At 42.6% G+C, this 18,410-nt stretch overlaps 1 protein-coding gene across 3 annotated transcripts in view; it reads left to right on the forward strand.

The window, feature by feature from the left end:
• The window catches only part of adam15 (ADAM metallopeptidase domain 15), a 44,922-nt gene that overhangs the window by 6,553 nt on the left and 19,959 nt on the right, over positions 1-18,410 (forward strand). For all 3 annotated transcript variants that reach the window (XM_044358183.1, XM_044358184.1, XM_044358185.1), the window contains exons 2-10: positions 141-232; positions 11,354-11,430; positions 11,501-11,579; positions 12,609-12,685; positions 13,870-14,158; positions 14,558-14,623; positions 15,889-15,960; positions 16,199-16,368; positions 16,447-16,531. In XM_044358183.1, coding sequence (XP_044214118.1) covers positions 141-232; positions 11,354-11,430; positions 11,501-11,579; positions 12,609-12,685; positions 13,870-14,158; positions 14,558-14,623; positions 15,889-15,960; positions 16,199-16,368; positions 16,447-16,531 — 1,007 coding nt within the window. The remainder of the gene's footprint in view (positions 1-140; positions 233-11,353; positions 11,431-11,500; positions 11,580-12,608; positions 12,686-13,869; positions 14,159-14,557; positions 14,624-15,888; positions 15,961-16,198; positions 16,369-16,446; positions 16,532-18,410) is intronic.

An 18,410-nucleotide genomic window follows, 5' to 3' on the forward strand; every position in this document is an offset into this window, starting at 1 on the left:
TGTTCCCAGTGTTCCCAGTGTTCAAAGTGTTTCCAGTGTTCCCAATGTTCCCAGTGTTCTCAGTATTCCCAGTGTTTACAGTGTTCTCAGTGTCCAGTGTTCCCAGTGTTCCCAGCAGCTAACTGTGTGTCTGTCCTCAGGTGTGGAGAGGAAGTGGCGTCCCCCGCTGGAGACGACTCGTCCCTTCGTCCTGATGGACGGACAGAGGAGGAGCCTGACTGAAGCCCTACAGGTCAGAAACCTCTTATCTCCAACAGGTCAAAGGTCATTGTTACTGGTGTGTGTATTTATGTATAACTGGTGCATCACCGGTCTGCTTATTTGTTTGTATAGTAGTTTGATACTGGTGGTGTACTTTTATTATCTGGTGTGTTACTGGTGTTGTTCTGGTGTGTTACTGGTGTTCTGGACCTATGCAGGCTGTGCTCAGACTGGTTTCCATCAGCAGAGTCTGGATGTATGGTATGGGTGGGACACACACACACACACACACACACCCTTTCCGTCCTCTTTTGAGAAAACAAAAGCAGAATCAACACCCACCTGTTACCACGGTTACCTGATGGGACAGCCCGCCTGAAGCAAAGCCTCCTGGGAGTTGGAGTTGTTATGTTAGTGAAGCTGCAGCAGCGTTTGTGTGTTTTCTCTCACATTTTAAAAACCTGCGAGTCATCTGAAGCTGTTCTCGACATACTGGAACTCTGATGATGATGATGATGAAGTTTGACTGATGTAGTTAAACATGTTTGTCACATTTGTAGCCATTTTTTGACAGTTTGGTTTCATGTTTCACACCATGAACCAGCCGACTCTCCTCCGCTGCAGGTTTGTTAAAAGCTGTTTAAACCAGAGTGATTCAGGATGTTTGAGGCAGAAAATCAAAATCAAATGATTGCAAAGATAAACTTTAGTGTAAAACCTCAAATAACTTAAATTCCTCCTTCTATTCACAAAATCAAACAAACAATAGCAGCCTGTTACATTTAGCTGCAAAGTGCAAACAAGACAATTGATCATTATTAGCAGATGATTATTATAACCAATTTTGTTTCTTTTTCTTAATTTCTCATGCAGATTACCATCTAATTGATATTTATATATTTACTACATGAACATAAAGTAAAGAAACGGGCAGCTTCACTATTTACTGAACTTTATTGACTGTTTAAACGCTTGTTGTTTCGCTGCTGCGTCTCGTTATCGGCAGTTTGTCATAAACGTCGAGGAGACGACGTTTTTCACTGAGAGAAAATTAATTTCTCGTTCCCGCCCTCAGATAACCAGCTGGCAGCTGACCTGCTGTGCGTTGAGGCTGCGGGGGAGGGGGGGGGGGGCTGCGGGGGCCGCAGCCAGAAAGATGAACCAGAATCAACTTTTGGAGAAACGCAGCCTGTAACGCTGTGCAGCCTGCTGTATGACAGAAACATTACTAGGAAGAGGGGAGGACATTTCTCTTCGTTTGATAACGTGAACAGTAAAGTTCGGCTCTGCTGACGGCTTCCCGACTCATTTCAAACAGACGAGAGGGAGAAGCGGTGGTCGAGCGATGAGGAGAGGGAGCGCTGGTAACGTTAGTGAGGAAGCTGCTGAATCAGATCAATAAAACGTTATTTTCTGACTGTTTCACAGCGATTACTAATAAATAATCCCACGATGGCACAAACCTGCGGAGGAGCGCTGCAGCGCCTGATAACGGCATTAAGCTCCTTCTTCCCTTCGAGATAAGAAAATCCAAAATATGTCCAAATGATCTAGACCTATTAGACAGCGCTCTCCACCACCATCATCACAACACCACATGAGGAAGATCTTTATGTACGATGATGTTCATCCCTCCAGAAGAGTTCACTGTACACTGTTCTTCTAAAAGATATCGTCAGTCTTTATATGGATCCTTTAACAGTTGAACAATAAACTGGTTTCTATACTTTAAATGTTTCTAAATGACCTCAGCCTTATTTTGGCATCTACACTGATACTCCTGATATCAGCTGATTTGTATCAGAGCTGAACCTCCGTCCTCTCGTCCGTCTGAATGGAGTCGACGCAGAGAGCTCAGCTAAAACAATTCAACTGTATCTGTGACGTCACCTGACAAGACGCTGCACCGGCCAATCACAGACAAGCAACACCTGGTGGACGACTTTGTAACAAGAACGCTGTCATTTACCTCGATGACTTTGATTAATCAATTAGTCAATAGACAGACAAAGTGAATAAAAACGTAATATGAAGGCAATTTTTTAACATTTCATAAACTAAATGATTAATCTGCAGATTAATTGATAATGAAAATAACTGTTGCAGCTGTAAAACTGACCTTTGCATTTGTTTACTATATTCTGACATTTTATTGACAAAACATGAATCCAGAGAATAATCTGCTTATTAACTGATGAAAATGAAAATAATGTTTAGTTTGATGTGGAGAAGAAAAGTCTGTGTTTGAGTCTCAGTAACTGAACATCTGACTGAATGTGGTTATTAAGTTCATCATTAATCATGTGATTAATTAGTTTCATTCTGTTCTGAGCTGCACAAACTGATCCTGACGGTTGTTTGATACAAACAGGAGCAGAGAAACTGTTTCAGCTTCACACCATCACGTCTGAATATTAGTTCACTAAAACACGCAGCTTCACTTTCTGTGTAATAACAGACAGGAAGGAAGCTTCACCAGGGGGTTCCTGGGGGGGTGGAGGGGGGGGGGGGGTGTTAGAGGACGGACACTTCCTGTGCAGCTGACAGAAGGTCTGAGATCATTTCCTGTTCAAATGACCACCTCTTATATTCGTGGGCTGGCGTTTATATAGTGCCTCTCTAGTCTACACTACATGTCACATTCACCCGTTCACACACGTTCACACACGTTCATACACTAAGTCTTAAATAAGATTTTTTTTTTGGACTTAAAGGTTTAACAAATTGTGAACTTTGTGTCTTTTTCACTCATGCTAAAGAACTTCCATCCCAATGACGTGTGTTTGTGGCTGTAGTGTTATTTCATCCATTCATTGGCCCACAGAGTGTTTACAGGATGTTTTCAGGTAATTTCTTTACAGCAGGAAGTAACTTTTGAGATAAACTTTCCTTTTCTCTTGCTGTGCGCGGTGGTGCATCTAAATTCAATAAGGATTTTATACAGAACTCTGCAGACTTCTTGGCAGAATTATGTTAAAATATGATCGTTTTTTAATTGTTGGTGATTTTAATATACGTTTGCTGTGAAACCAGACCTCTGGTCAAAGACTCTCTTAATGTCACTCAGTCGGTGACTGGTCCGACACCTGAACAGGGACACACACTGGACCGTGTGCTGTCTTATGGTTTATGTGTATGTATCCGTGAAATTTGCGACACTTGTTCAATTCAATTCAATTTTATTTATAAAGCGTCAAATCACAACAGAAGTCATCTCAGGACACTTTTCACATGAAGCAGGTCGAGACCGAACTCTTTACGTTACAGAGACCCAACAATTCCTTCATGAGCAGCACTTGGCGACAGCGGGAAGGAAAAACTCCCCTTTAACGGGTAGAAACCTCAAGCAGAACCCGGCTCTACGTGGACGCCATCTGCTTTGACCGGTTGGGTTGAGAGAGAGAGAAGAGGGCGGGGGGGCACAGAGAAGCAGAACAACAGTAGCAACAACAACAACAGCAACAACAACAACAACAGATACATGACTAGCAGCAACAAACAGCAACAACAGCAGGAACAGCTGGAGAAGGACAGAAGAAAGACATCAACACGTCAGTGCGGTTTATGGGGTTTCCTGCTGATGAGAAAGCACAAAGAACTCTGGGGAAGAAGCAAAGTTAGTAACATGCATTAATGGTAAATGAACACATACAGATGGAGAGGAGGAGGAGGAGAGAGGAGCTCAGTGCACCATGGGAAGTCCCCCAGCAGTCTAGGCCTATAGCAGCATAACTAAGGGTTGATCTTGCAGTTAGTACAAAATGCAGCGGTTTGTGTGGTGTTTTTCTAACTGGAAAAAGGAAGCGTGATCACATGACACCAGTAATGGCCTCTCTCCACTGGCTTCCTGTCCGTTTTAGGATTGATTGTAAGATGTTATTGCTGGCTTTTAAGGGTTTAAATGGGCTGGTGCCACCTTATCTAGCAGAAATCCTGCATTAGAGCACTGAGGTCAACCAACCAGATGCTGTTGGATGTTGTGAGGTCCAGGCACTAGAACAGGTGACCCAGTCTTTGCTGTTCCTGATCTCTGGAACAGTTTACCTGTTCATATAAGAACTGCTGAGACCTGAAAACTTCATATCTTTGCTGAAGACTCTGCTCTTCTCATTGGCATTCAGTTCGAGTTGAGCTTGACACTTTGACTTCATCCTCTAGTGTGCTGCAATTCTTTTATTATTATGTTTATTGTTTTCTTTTATTCCTATTTGTTATTTACTTATATATTTATTTATTTTGGGATTTTAAGCCTGTTCAGCACTTTAGTCAACTGTGGTTGTTTTAAATGTGCTATACAAATAAATTTTGACTTGACTTTTGACGGACCTCCACACCTATGGGCAGTAAGCAGGTATGATTTACACAAAGCAGGAGAAAATTACTCAGTAACAGGATAACCAAAAATGTAAGCCAAGGATAAAACATATGATGTGTGAAAATATCTATACTTGATCATATTACTGCGGGGTGTTCCATTACATCATGATTTGGGGCATCTGACATTAGTTTGCATAATTGGTCAACGACAAAATATACAATGCGTTTAAACTGTTTAAAGTTACAGTGTGAGACTGAGGCGCAGCCTACAGGTCCTCATATGACACAGGCCTGTTACTATGACAACCATTCCTGTTTTAGTGTGTTTGCAGTGTGTCTTAGACATGGCTCTGCTGTAAAAAGCACAATGTAAATAAAGAAAATTAATTAATTTGTTCCTTCATTAAGCCCCTAAACGTCTGTGTGGCGAATATGTGGGACTGACACAGACGGACTGGCACGTTTCTCTGGAGGCTAGTGGTTGTAAATATATATGCAACTTGTTAATCAAGACTATTTAAATAGAATCAATAATGATTAAAGCTGCAAGCAGCGTTGAACGGGCCTTCGCGCCCTTGCACATGTCGGGCCGCGGCGCAATCGAAGGGCTTCTGTGACGGGCATGTAGACGTCTTCAGACCCGGCTGTTTTCAGACAGTGCAAGAAGGAGATAAACATCACTTCCTTTGTCCACTGTTTCGCCCGCTGTTGGGGCTGCTTTACATCACTGATGGAATATTGTCATGTAGACGTGTTCAGGCCGGGACTCTTATCAAACATGTAAAGTTTGGTGCAGACTGGAGCATTTACAATAAAGTTACAGCAACTTCCTCTGTCATGGTGAAACATCACATCTCAACGGTGTGAGGATGAGAGTTTCATGCAGGGTGAGACATGTCTGTCTCGTTCACACCTGTCTGTCTCACTCACACCTGTCTGTCTCACTCACACCTGTCTGTCTCGTTCACACCTGTCTGTCTCGTTCACACCTGTGTCATCAAAATCATGCAAGTTTTGGGTCCATTCACTTGAATTTCAATAAGTAAAATTGAAAACTTTTGATGAGTTTGTGTGTAAAACAAATTAATTTCCTAATTTTCATCAAGTCTATTTTTAGGAATGTAAAGACTTTTAACTTGGGATGCATGACATTAGATTTTTGCCGATATCCGATATGCTGATATTTCAAACTCATTGTGGCCGATTGCTGATGCCGATATATGCACATATTTTTACCAGCTGGCTGAGGAGGCTATCATGCATACAAGCATAGATTATACTATGATCTAGAAAGACAATATATGAAGGAAGAACTTAGGAGCACATGTGCTCCTTGAAAAAAAAAGTAAGGATTGAACACTGCTGTCAGATGTGTAGAAACAGGAAGTAACTGGCGTGTGGAGCAGTCAAAGGGCTTCTGTTACAGGCATGTAGATGTTTTCACCCATCGCCCCCCTCCCATTCTCTCTCTCTCCCTCTCAGCTGGAGAGAAGGATTTCAGAGAACTCTTCTTGTGAAATATCCTCATAAATCCCATGACTTTGGCCAAATCCTACATAAAAATCACATTTTTTGTAGGAATTTTCGTTGCGAATCCATTGATACGGGTTTGAAAGTGGTCGGACTTATAGTTTAGACGTCAGATGCCCCAGTTTGGCACAAAGTCCATGCCCAGAGATTGCCTCCCCATTGGTTTACATTGTAAGGTTTGATGTCGCACTCCAACTTTCAGGGCTTACTAAATCTAAACCGTTCGAGTTATTACAAAGTTTTTAATAACTTTTGTTCAGCACAGTGTGATAAGTCATGTATTAAAGTCTGAAGCTGATACCATTAACGCCCTCGGAGGAGATAGTGTTTATTCAAGGTCCAAAATTGGCACAAAGTCGTACTTTGAAATTGAGATTGCGGACTTCCTGTTGGATTCAGGTCAGGGGTGTCAGCGTATGATTTGTAGGTCTTGATGAGACGAATAATTGAGTTTTGGTTCGATCTCTCTACGACATTCCTACGGGCCGTGGCGGCCGTTTTAGATACATAGGTGGCGCTCTCGAGCACAATTTGGCACTTTGGGGGTTAATTTTTACGAGTTTTTGAGTCAAATTTAGAGTTGAAGTGGCGGATTAGTAAAGAAAGAATAAGAAAGAAACAAACACACGAAATACAAAAGGGTCTTCGCCCTTTGGGCTCAGGCCCTAAATATAATAAAGTAGTGGGCTGGAAGGGTCGGTTTCCGGTTTTGCTGGTCCGGTTTTGCTGGTCCGGTTTTGCTGGTCCGGTCCGGTGTACAAGCTTAAACCTGTTTGATTTTATGCATTTGTCATTATAAGACATCTCAGCCTCTCACACGGAGGCTCTGACACTGACGGCGCCGGCCGCCGCTGGACGCCACAGACGAGCCGGAGGAGGGAGGCTGACCCGGCTAATGGTGCAGAACCAAAACCCGCCGGGCTGCTTCCTGCTTCCAGCGGTCTGAGAGCAGCTTGTGTTTTGAAAACAACCCGTGGATACGAGGGGATGTGACGGATCTTTTTCCAGCCCGTGCGGTGGCTAGCAACTAGGTAGCATGGCTAGCGTCCGTAGCATAGCGTAGCCATGCTGTGCTGTGTGTAGCTACGGTGTTTCCAGGTTAACAGCCAGAACTGACTGTGGTGCTGCGACACTCTCATTCATGGACAGGCAGGTGCACCACCTAATGATTAAACTCGGCATTAGGTCGATATTTAGCTTAATATCAAACCGGTCTGAACATTTTTGCATCGGCTACTGGCTTATGGACATTTTAGGGGCAAATGATGAAATCTCCTCATGAACAGCTGATATTCATCAGGTTGAAACCACAGATTTACCAAGAGTTTGTTGGAACAAACCTCACAGAGAAAAGTCAGAGAGGTTTTATTATTAGAGAGTCAAAATGTTCTCCCATGATGTCTGAAGATCTCACAGAAACACAGATCAGTGTTTCCCCTGTAACAGTACAGAGAACCCCGCCAGGCCAAAAAATGATTTAAATGTCAAAAAACATGATTAAACATGTTTTTAAAGGTCTGTGGTGATTAAACATGTTTTCAGGCCTGAGTCTCACCAGCAGAGACGAACTCTGTTTCTTCTTCTGCTGTTGCGGTCGGCAGCTTGAGCCTCGCCCGACGTTTCTGCAGCTCTGACTTCATCTGGCTGCTGGACAACAGACATGACTTCATCAGGGTGTGGGGGCGGGGGGGGAGGGTGCGGGGGGAGGGGGGGCTTAGGGGAGAATATCTTCTTATCTTCTTCTGTTTTTGCTAACATTAACATTTTAACATTAACAAGCTGTGGAAGTGGCTTCTTACCAACATTAAACTTAAAGTCTGGAGCAGAGAAATGTTTTTTCACACCAGGCTGAATAAAAGAAATAAAGGAAGTGACACACCCAGCTGACTCAGCCCCCCCTCCCCCATCCTGCTGCACAATGACCTGACCCCACCACCACACAAAGACAGGGTGGAGAAAACAAACACGCCTCAGAGGGGAATTCTGCTCATTTTAGAGGAAAACTCCCCAAATCTGTCTTTTAAATATGAAACACTCAACTCAATCCAACTTTATTTGTCCTGTGAGGACTGATGCAGACAATCAATAAGTTTATCTCACAGCTACAATCAATCAATATCAGTTTAAACTAATGTGTGATATGGAACAACATGGACGTGATGATGTCACAGAAAGTAACATTAAAGATAATAATCAATAAACAGTCGTCACATGAAGCAACTTTTTTACTTTTGACTTTAAAGTTTATTGATTTTTTTTTGTTTGTTTGAGCTAATCAATAGTTTATGATCAGCTCTAATCAGCACTCAGGTGAAAGAAAGAAAACAACAGTCTGGATCCTCAGCTGACGTTTTGATGTGAATGTTTGATCGTTTTTTAAAGTGATTGATTATCTCTGATCATCAGAGATAATCAATGCGTTGCAGTGAAACATGTCTGACTTTGTGCTGCTGGTATTTATGTTCATGTGAGAGTCAAAGTGTTTTATAAAAGTGACTCATGTGTTTCTTCCTGATTTAACTCAAGTTTTTATTTTCTTTTATCTTTAATTACTGGAATCAATTTATCATAAAATGTAATGATTTTATTATTATTATTATTATTATTATTATTATTATTGTTTAGATATGAGAGGGACCTGCAGGTTAACATGAAGGGCGTTTATACATCTTCTGACCGACGTCGTGTCGGCTGCAGAGATTTAACAGGAAAACTGTTGTAACTTCCTGCAGAGCTGAGAGGAGAAAGCGAGGCGAGAACAGGAAGTGTTTCGTCTTCAAAGAGCAGCTCCATTAACAGGCAGCACCACAGGAACACTCACTGATTGGATAACGGATGTACATAGCCCCACCCACATCCTAAGTGACCAGAAGCAGGAAGTGACAGAGTAAAAATGGTGGAAACAGATGCGTCCCCATAAACCGCATTTATCAAACTGTTGACAGGACGCGTCCAGCTGCAAACTGTCATTTTATTAATTACTCGTTAATCCATGAAGGTTTTTATTTGTAAAAGTTTCTGAAGATGTCGCCTCAGGTTTGAGGAAACTGTCGTTCTGACATTTTATAGACGATTCATCGATTAATCACCTGCAGAATCATCGATAAGCAGCTGGCACAGGAACTTCCCAGAAGCTGCAGCTCCACTAATCAACTGAACTTATCTGTTATCAAACTGGACTGTTCACATCCCTCATTTAATCTCTGTACTGGTCACTTTCATATGTTCCATCAAACTGGACTTAAAGAACCACTGACTGCTGTTTAAAATCAGCTGACGTAGAGTCGACTGTTTAGGAGGTCTCTATGTCATGAAATTTATATAAATGGTAGAATAATAACAGCCATCTCCCCCACTAGTGCACTCATTTTCAAATATATGCAGATCCAGACAGTTTTAGCTTCAGCAGCTAACAGCAGCACTGACCTGCTGGAGGAAATCTCTCTGCTGATAGCTGCTGATAGCTACTGATAGCTGCTGATAGCTGCCATTAGCTGCTGATAGCTACTGATAGCTGCCATTAGCTGCTGATAGCTGCTGATAGCTGCTGATAGCTGCTGATAGCTGCTGATAGCTGCTGATAGCTGCCATTAGCTGCTGATAGCTACTGATAGCTGCCATTAGCTGCTGATAGCTGCTGATAGCTGCCATTAGCTGCTGATAGCTACTGATAGCCGCTGATAGCTGCTGTTAGCTGCCGTTAGCCGCTGATAGCTGCTGATAGCTACTGATAGCCGCTGATAGCTACTGATAGCTGCTGATAGCTACTGATAGCTGCTGATAGCTGCTGATAGCTGCTGATAGCTACTGATAGCTGCTGATAGCTGCTGATAGCTGCTGATAGCTGCCATTAGCTGCTGATAGCTGCTGATAGCCGCTGATAGCTGCTGTTAGCTGCCGTTAGCCGCTGATAGCTGCTGATAGCTACTGATAGCCGCTGATAGCTACTGATAGCTGCTGATAGCTACTGATAGCTGCTGATAGCTACTGATAGCCGCTGATAGCTACTGATAGCTGCCGTTAGCCGCTGATAGCTGCTGATAGCTGCTGATAGCCGCTGATAGCTGCTGATAGCTGCCGTTAGCTGCTGATAGCTGCCGTTAGCTGCTGATAGCTGCCGTTAGCTGATGTTAGCTGATGTTAGCTGATGTTAGCTGCTGATAGCTGCTGATAGCTGCTGTTAGCTGATGTTAGCTGCTGATAGCTGCTGACTCAGTGTGCTCTACGAAAAGCTGCTTGAACCATGAAAGTCCACCATGATGGATTTTCTGCTAATTTGCATAAACTTAAAAACAGTAATGTGTCTACTATCTACTATCTATTTTTTGGATTTTGACTCTTTGGACTCTTTTGACTTTTTGGATATTCAACATGAATTTGGTATAGAGCCTTGTGGGACTGAGATACATATTTCTATTATAAATGAGCAGTATCGGTCAAAAAACATGGCCGCCATCAACCACGATATCTTCGCAAAGGGTGGGGCTTAGCAAATATTGGCCGTAACTCATTAACCATTTGGCCAATCTTCATAAATCTTGGAACATAACTTCAGTCGATCACTGGGAACAGATCTACCAAAGCATTTTGCGCCGGACCCATAGGGGGCGCCACAAATGCCACAAACTTGTAACTGAAACCCCAGTGGACAGAATTTCACCAAAATTGGTGAGCATGCTCTGAGGGCGAGTATTAACCAAAATATGAAGCATCATATTGATCAATGCAAGTGGGCTTGGCTTATCACATATTTGCCCATCACTCAAGATGCCTTTGAGCAATCCTGATTAAACTCAGTGGAGACATGCGGCGCTTTGTCCTGAACATTCACATCAAGTTTCATTCAAATCAGATGAAGGAAGGACGAACGGCACGATTACTGAAGTGCTGCAGCTTTGTGGTCATTCTCACTCCTATAAACAGATGTTACTCACATTAGGTTTTAAACCTGTAAATTGCAGCTTGCGGCTATATCTATTATATTTATTATTATTATTATCATTGTTATTATTATTGTTATCATTCTTCTCTGCCCCCCCCCCCCCCCCCCCCATGCTCTGGTCACCTTCATATATTTCATTTCAAGTCTTATATCGCATTTCAAAATTAGTACTATTCCATTCTGTGAATAGATTTTAAATTTTTACTTGAATTTTAATATTACTTTGTTTTTTGTTATTATTATTGTTGTTGTTACCTTCCTCATGTTCTATTGTTCTTTGTATGCTGCATAATAAAACAGACTTTAAATAACGGTCGAGTGTTTAAGCGGCTCAGTAAACGACGTCTTCCTGTGCGTTTTCAGGACGGTCACCCGGACCGGCTGCAGTGCGGTCTGGAGGTGGGAGGACGCCTCTTCCTGTTGGACCTGGAGAAGAACCGGTGAGTGCCGACAGTCAGTAAAAACATTCAGTCTGTAAAGTTTCTGCTCTCACCTGTTGTTCCTCTGCAGCGACCTGCTGCCCAAACCGCCCAACGTCTTCTACTACCTGCCCAACGGCACCGGAGTGTCTGTGAGAGCCGACCCTGTGGTGAGTCAGCGAACGCACCACCATCCATCCTCACACTGTGTGTGTGTGTGTGTGTGTGTGTGTGTGTGTGTTTGTGTGTGTGTGTGTGTTTGTGTGTGTGTGTGTGTGTGTGTGAGTGTGTGTGTTTGTGTGTGTGTGTGTGTTTGTGTGTGTGTGTGTGTGTGTGTGTGTGTGTGTGTGTGTGTGTTTGTGTGTGTGTGTGTGTGTTTGTGTGTGTGTGTGTGTGTGTGTGTGTGTGTGTGTGTGTGTGTGTGTGTGTGTGTGTGTTTGTGTGTGTGTGTGTGTGTGTGTGTTTGTGTGTGTGTGTGTGTGTGTGTGTGTGTGTGTGTGTGTTTGTGTGTGTGTGTGTGTGTGTGTGTGTGTGTGTGTGTGTGTGTGTGTGTGTTTGTGTGTGTGTGTGTTTGTGTGTGTGTGTGTTTGTGTGTGTGTGTGTGTGTGTGTGTGTGTGTGTGTGTTTGTGTGTGTGTGTTTGTGTGTGTGTGTGTTTGTGTGTGTGTGTGTGTGTGTGTGTGTGTGTGTGTGTGTGTGTTTGTGTGTGTGTGTTTGTGTGTGTGTGTGTGTGTGTGTGTGTGTGTGTGTGTGTGTGTGTTTGTGTGTGTGTGTGTTTGTGTGTGTGTGTGTGTGTGTGTGTGTGTGTGTGTGTGTGTGTGTGTTTGTGTGTGTGTGTTTGTGTGTGTGTGTGTGTGTGTGTGTGTGTGTGTGTGTTTGTGTGTGTGTGTTTGTGTGTGTGTGTGTGTGTGTGTGTGTGTGTGTGTGTGTGTGTGTGTTTGTGTGTGTGTGTTTGTGTGTGTGTGTGTGTGTGTGTGTGTGTGTGTGTGTTTGTGTGTGTGTGTTTGTGTGTGTGTGTGTTTGTGTGTGTGTGTGTGTGTGTGTGTGTGTGTGTGTGTGTGTGTTTGTGTGTGTGTGTTTGTGTGTGTGTGTGTGTGTGTGTGTGTGTGTGTGTGTGTGTGTGTGTGTGTGTGTGTGTGTGTGTGTGTGTGTGTGTGTGTGTGTGTGTGCAGCTGTGACAGATGTTGTTTGTATCTGCAGACTCACTGTTATTACCACGGCAGCGTGCGCGGATTCCCTCAGTCCAGAGTGGCAGTGAGCACCTGCTCCGGACTCCGGTCAGTCTTCTTCATCCTCTTCATCACAGCCCATAATAACCCAACACTCATGTGACCTCTCAGGTTCAGGGTCGGATACATTCAGATCCGCTTTATAATCTTCGGTTAAGTGAATGTTGACACATCGATCAGCTGATTCATATCAATGAAGCTGATCAGATTCATGTGGATTTAAAATGAAGAACATTGTGACAGATTCGATCAGCTGGAGCTCATAAAGTTTCCTCCACAGATTTAACAGATGGACGGTTTTTAATGAACAGACTGTTAAAGGGACTCGGTCCACCGCAGCAGGAAAACGTCTCTCTGGACGCAAATCTGAACACAAAGTTTACAGAACGTGTCGTCGAACTGTTGAAACTCTTTCTAAATACTGAGAGGAAACATTTTGTTCTCCAGCAGCAGTGAAGGAAAGTCAGAAACCTCCTGATCCAGATTTACTGGGTTCAGGTCTTTGTGTTCTCAGCAGAAACGTGAGCGCAGCGGAGTGACGATTCAGCGTTCCTCTGCAGGTTAAACTGATCTGGATTAATAATGTGAGTGACCTCTGACCCCTGCAGCACGGAGCGCGAAGGCTGCAGCGGGATTAGTGGATTTGTTTATCGGCTCACGTGAAAAGACCTGGTCCCGGTTTAGGGTCAGAGCCGCGTACACAGAAACCTCAGTCCACCACACTGAGACCTTTATTTAGCAGCTCGGATTACTGACAGCTGAGAACATAAAACTATTAACAAACAAATAAATAAAGACACTTCAGTCACATGAGACACGTTTCACAAACACACTGATGTTTAGTAGTGAACACAACGCTGACACATCAGCAGCTTCACTCGTCAGCTGCTGAACGACGAGACGCTGAGACTGAACCAGAACAGATAAACAACGAGCTGAAACTCACTATAACATAAAGATTAAAGGCATTTCAACAAATCAGAACGTTTTATATGAACAACAGATCAGATGACGGTGAAATAATAAGTTACGTTTGGACTGAAAGTCGTCTGAAAGATTCATGTAGATTAAAAGCTGTTTACAGTAGAGCTTTATGATCCAGTTAGAAATCTCCGTTAATCTGCTTTAATCAAACCAGATTATCTGATTGGCTCCTCAATAATTTCAATCTTTACATTTTACAACAGGAAGTGTGATTATTCAGCTTGGTTTGGGTTTGTTTCCTCCTGCAGCGGCATCATCGCCATCAACTCCACGCTGAGCTTCGAGCTGCAGCCGCAGGAGGACGAGCACCTCCCCCTCCACCAGCAGCAGGAGGAGGAGGAGGAGGGGGGAGGAGGGGAGAGCGGGGGAGAAGGAAGTGGAGGGAGCGGAGGAGGAGGAGGAGGAGGAGAAGGAGGAGGAGGAGGAGGAGTCCACCTGCTGTACTCCACCAGCCCTCTGGAGAGCAGCGGTGGCGGCGGCTGCGGGGTTTCTCACACCGCCATCCCCCCCATCCACAGCTCCACACACACACACAGGGTGAGACTGCTGACGTGCCCTGAAGCAAGGCAGCAGCGAGACTCTGCTCTGCTCCTGTTGGTTAGAAACGATGTCACATCAGATGTTAGCGCCGTGTGAGATCCACAACTTCCTGTTTTATTTGAAAATATGATTTGATTTGTACAAAAGAACATTTAGATATAAAAACACAGTTTTACTTTTAGAGACAGGAAGCTGGAACTCAGATACGATCAATAAGCAGGATTCATCCTCCGGAAACATGATCGATCTGAGATTCACTGAAACAGACTGTAGACTTTATTTAGTTATATTTATTATATATTTAACTTATTCTGTATTTCTGCTGTTTATTTGTAATGTAGCCTCAGTATTAGGAGAAGATGTTTGACCTCTGACCTCTGTGTGCTCTGTCTGCAGAGGAAGAGAGACATCCTGTCTGAGACCAAATACATCGAACTGGTGCTGGTGGCCGATCACAAGGAGGTCAGTATAATGATCAGCTGATCATAAACTGAACAGTGATGAAGGCTGTGATGTCATCATGTTGGTTTAATATTTCCTGATGGAAACACACATCGAGCAGGTCTGGACCGAACTCTTTAGTCTACAGAGACCCAACGTTCCTCCATCAGCAGCAGGAAAAACTCCTTTAACAGGAAGAAACCTGCAGCAGAACCCGACTCTACGTGGACGCCGTCTGTTTCGACCGGCTGGGTTGAGAGACACAGAGAAGCATAATAACAACAATAATAGCAATAATGGTACCGATATTAGAGATAAGACTAGTAATAATAACAACAATTATAGCAGGAGACGACGCCACCGTCCCCACAGCCACGACCATCAACGTCAAACACAATAACTTCAGTTTTATCTGAGTTTAGTAGCAGAAGGTCATCCAGGTCTTTATGTCGTTAAGGCATGTTTGGAGTTTGTTTAACTGATTGGTTTCATCTGGCTTCATTGATAAATATAATTGGGTGTCATCTGCATAACAATGAGAATTTATTTATGTTTCCTAATAATATTACCTAAAGGAAGCATATACAAGGTGAATAGAATTGGTCCAATAACAGAACTCCGTGTCTAACTTTGATGTTAAACATCACATGATGTCACATGATGTCACATGATGTGTGATGCTGAGACAGGAAGGGAAGACATTACTGAGACCCAGCTGATAAAAACCAATCCAGAGACTCTGATGTCCTGTTTATATCCGGCATTAACATGCGTCTCCTCGTGCTGCTTCAGTGACTACTTGTGATCTCACTTCTCCGCTCTATCATGGATGTTTAATAACAGCTTTTATAATACATCCATGTGCTATATATGCAAATAAACAAGTACATCATTTCCATTTGCAAAGACTGAATTCTTTGTTGTTTTTAACCAGTGGAAGGACCGGCGGTCCGCTCCGTCCAAAGCTCCGTTCAACTGATAACAGTTATTATGATTCATCCTCTGAGGATCATAAATGTGTGAAACTAATCTGCAGTAACATATTTCTGACACAAGATGGCAGAACTTTCATTAGAAATCAGTCTACAGTGTCTGTGTGTTTGAATAGAAACATTTGTGCTTTAAATCTTAAATGATATATAAGTGTTGTTATTATATATATATACACACACACACACATACACACATATATATATATATACATATATATATATGTATATATATATATGTATATATATGTGTGTATTATATCCTGATCATCTTACTAAACTTTCATCTCCTCACAGTTTCTGAATTACCAGAAGAACAACAAGACCATCATCTACCGCATGCTGGACGTGGCCAATCAGGTGGACTGGGTGAGACCTCTGACCTTTCACCTCTGTCGTAGCAAATCACCTCCACCTTTCTCTCCAGGAGACATTTCTCACTCACACAGACGTGGTCTGATCTCTGCGTTGTTAATAACAGATGTGGTCTGGTCTCTGTCACTAAGCACTGAAGCCTTTTACATGTTCATACAATCGTTTCCCTCTGACCTCCTGTCACCATAGTAACGGGACAGATGGACTGAGCCTTCTCTGCTTCCTGTTGCAGTTCTACCGTCCTCTGAACGTCCGTGTGGCGTTGACCGGTCTGGAGATCTGGAGCGACCGGGATAAGATCCGGGTGGAGAAGAGTCCGACCGACACCCTCAACAACTTCCTGGAGTGGAGAACCAGAGAGCTGCTGCCACGCCTTCGCCATGACAACGCCCAGCTGGTCATGTATGACATCACACCACAGGAACTAATCAGCCGCAGCTTCCCGCTGACGCTTCAGTCACCATCAGCTGTGTCTTACAGGGGCGGGACGTTCGACGGCACCACGGTGGGGATGGCGTCTCAGTCGTCCATGTGCTCCAGAGACCGGTCAGGAGGGGTCAACGTGGTGAGTGAACACCATCACTGTCGACTCTGTAACACACAGCGAACACCTGGAAACACACTGACTGGTAAACAACAGTCACAGATGACATTTTATTTTATTTTATTTAATCTTTATTTAATCAGGCAGATTATTGATCTCTTTTCCAAGAGAGACGTGAGATCAAGACACATTCATGACAAGAACACAGTCAGCAGACAGAAACAACACACGAGGAATTAATAAAAACAGTTACAGATAAAAAACATCAGATAAAGCTTTAAAATCTCCAAGAGGAATGTAAGTATGTTATACATAATATAATATTTATATTTAATATACATTAAAGTTTTAATGGCAGGATAGTCAGAGTCACTGGTGGAGAACACATGTACTGGTCTGCATTTAAAACCAGTCTGAGAGGTCGACTGAAGATGAGTCAGTGTCTGGGCTGGGGGGGGGGGGGGGGGGGGGGGGGGGGGCTGAGACATATAAAACTGTATCATCTGCAAAAAAAAATAGACATTGAAGTATTGATTAGGAGGAATTATGTTAATTATGTATAATGTAAACAGTAATGGACCAAGGACAGATCCCTGTGGAACCCCGTTTCTAATGTAAGAGGGTTTGACTGAGAACCATCAGCTGAGTTCACTCATCTAAACCTGCAGACTGTAGTTTATGAAGCAGCATTTTATGATCAATGATATCAAATGCTTTTGAGAGATCAATGAAGAGAGCAGTTTTTTATCATGTTATCAATGACTGAAACTGCAGCTGTGACTGTAGTAAGTTTAGAGAATCAATAAAGGTTAGTGGTTTTAAATTGACCAATGATTCTATTTCTATTCTAGAGATTTTTGCTGAGAAAGGAAGTTAAGAAGATGGATGGTGGTTGTTGAGATCAGAGACATTATTACCTTTGTGTAAGAGAACTACTGAGCTTCTCCATGAGGTTGGAATCTTTCCTGTTTGGTTAAAAACGTGACCTGAACAGATTAAAGGACACTTAGATGAAGAAGATATGAGTCAAGATGATCTGCACTGTTTTTAATCTCAGCAGAGCTTTGTGAACATCTGCAGTGCTTACCAAATTAAAACAAATTGAGAAAAAGGAAAACCAGTCCTCAGGGGTGCCTCTGGATCTAGACTTGGACCAGGCTTTGTCTCTGCTGTGGATGGCATTGGGTTAGGGTTAGGGTTAGGGGTTAGGGGTTAGGGTTGTGGATGGAGTTGTGGGGAGAACAAAACCTGACAAAAACCTGTAAAAAAATCCTGAAGATTAAAATGCTTATTGTTTCTTGTGGTGATGATTTGAGATCATCAGTGCAACAGAATATATGTATATATATACATATACATATACATATATACATATATACACACACACACACACACACACACATATATATATATATATATATATATATATATATATATATATACACATACACATATAAATGAGCTGAATCTAAAGTCTACCCAGAGTGAAGAAGTGTTGGTGATCATTAGCAGGCACAACCACCCACATGGTCTCTTAAAAACTGTAGTTTTATAATAAAAAGATTTTTTGGTCTTTTTTTCTTAATTAAAACATAATCAGTAAGTGTCAAAAAAGAACATGGACTTATGAACACACACAAGAAAAATAAATAATGACAAATTAAATTAGATTCAATCAATGAAAGAGCAAAACAGAATTCAATGATTGAAGAGTGACAGAAATATCAATAAATTGATAACTAATAATTAAATGAGCTGACAAAGAAAATATCAGATTCTTATATATTCAGAATGTAATTTACTGACAGAAAAGGCCTCAGAATACAGAATTAAAGTTAGTTTCAGCATTTAACAGTTTCTAAAGTCCTTCCGGGTGCAAACAGAGTAAACGTCTCGTTCC

This window comes from Thunnus albacares, chromosome 8 (assembly GCF_914725855.1).
Source record: "Thunnus albacares chromosome 8, fThuAlb1.1, whole genome shotgun sequence".
NCBI classification, from domain to species: Eukaryota; Metazoa; Chordata; class Actinopteri; order Scombriformes; family Scombridae; genus Thunnus; species Thunnus albacares.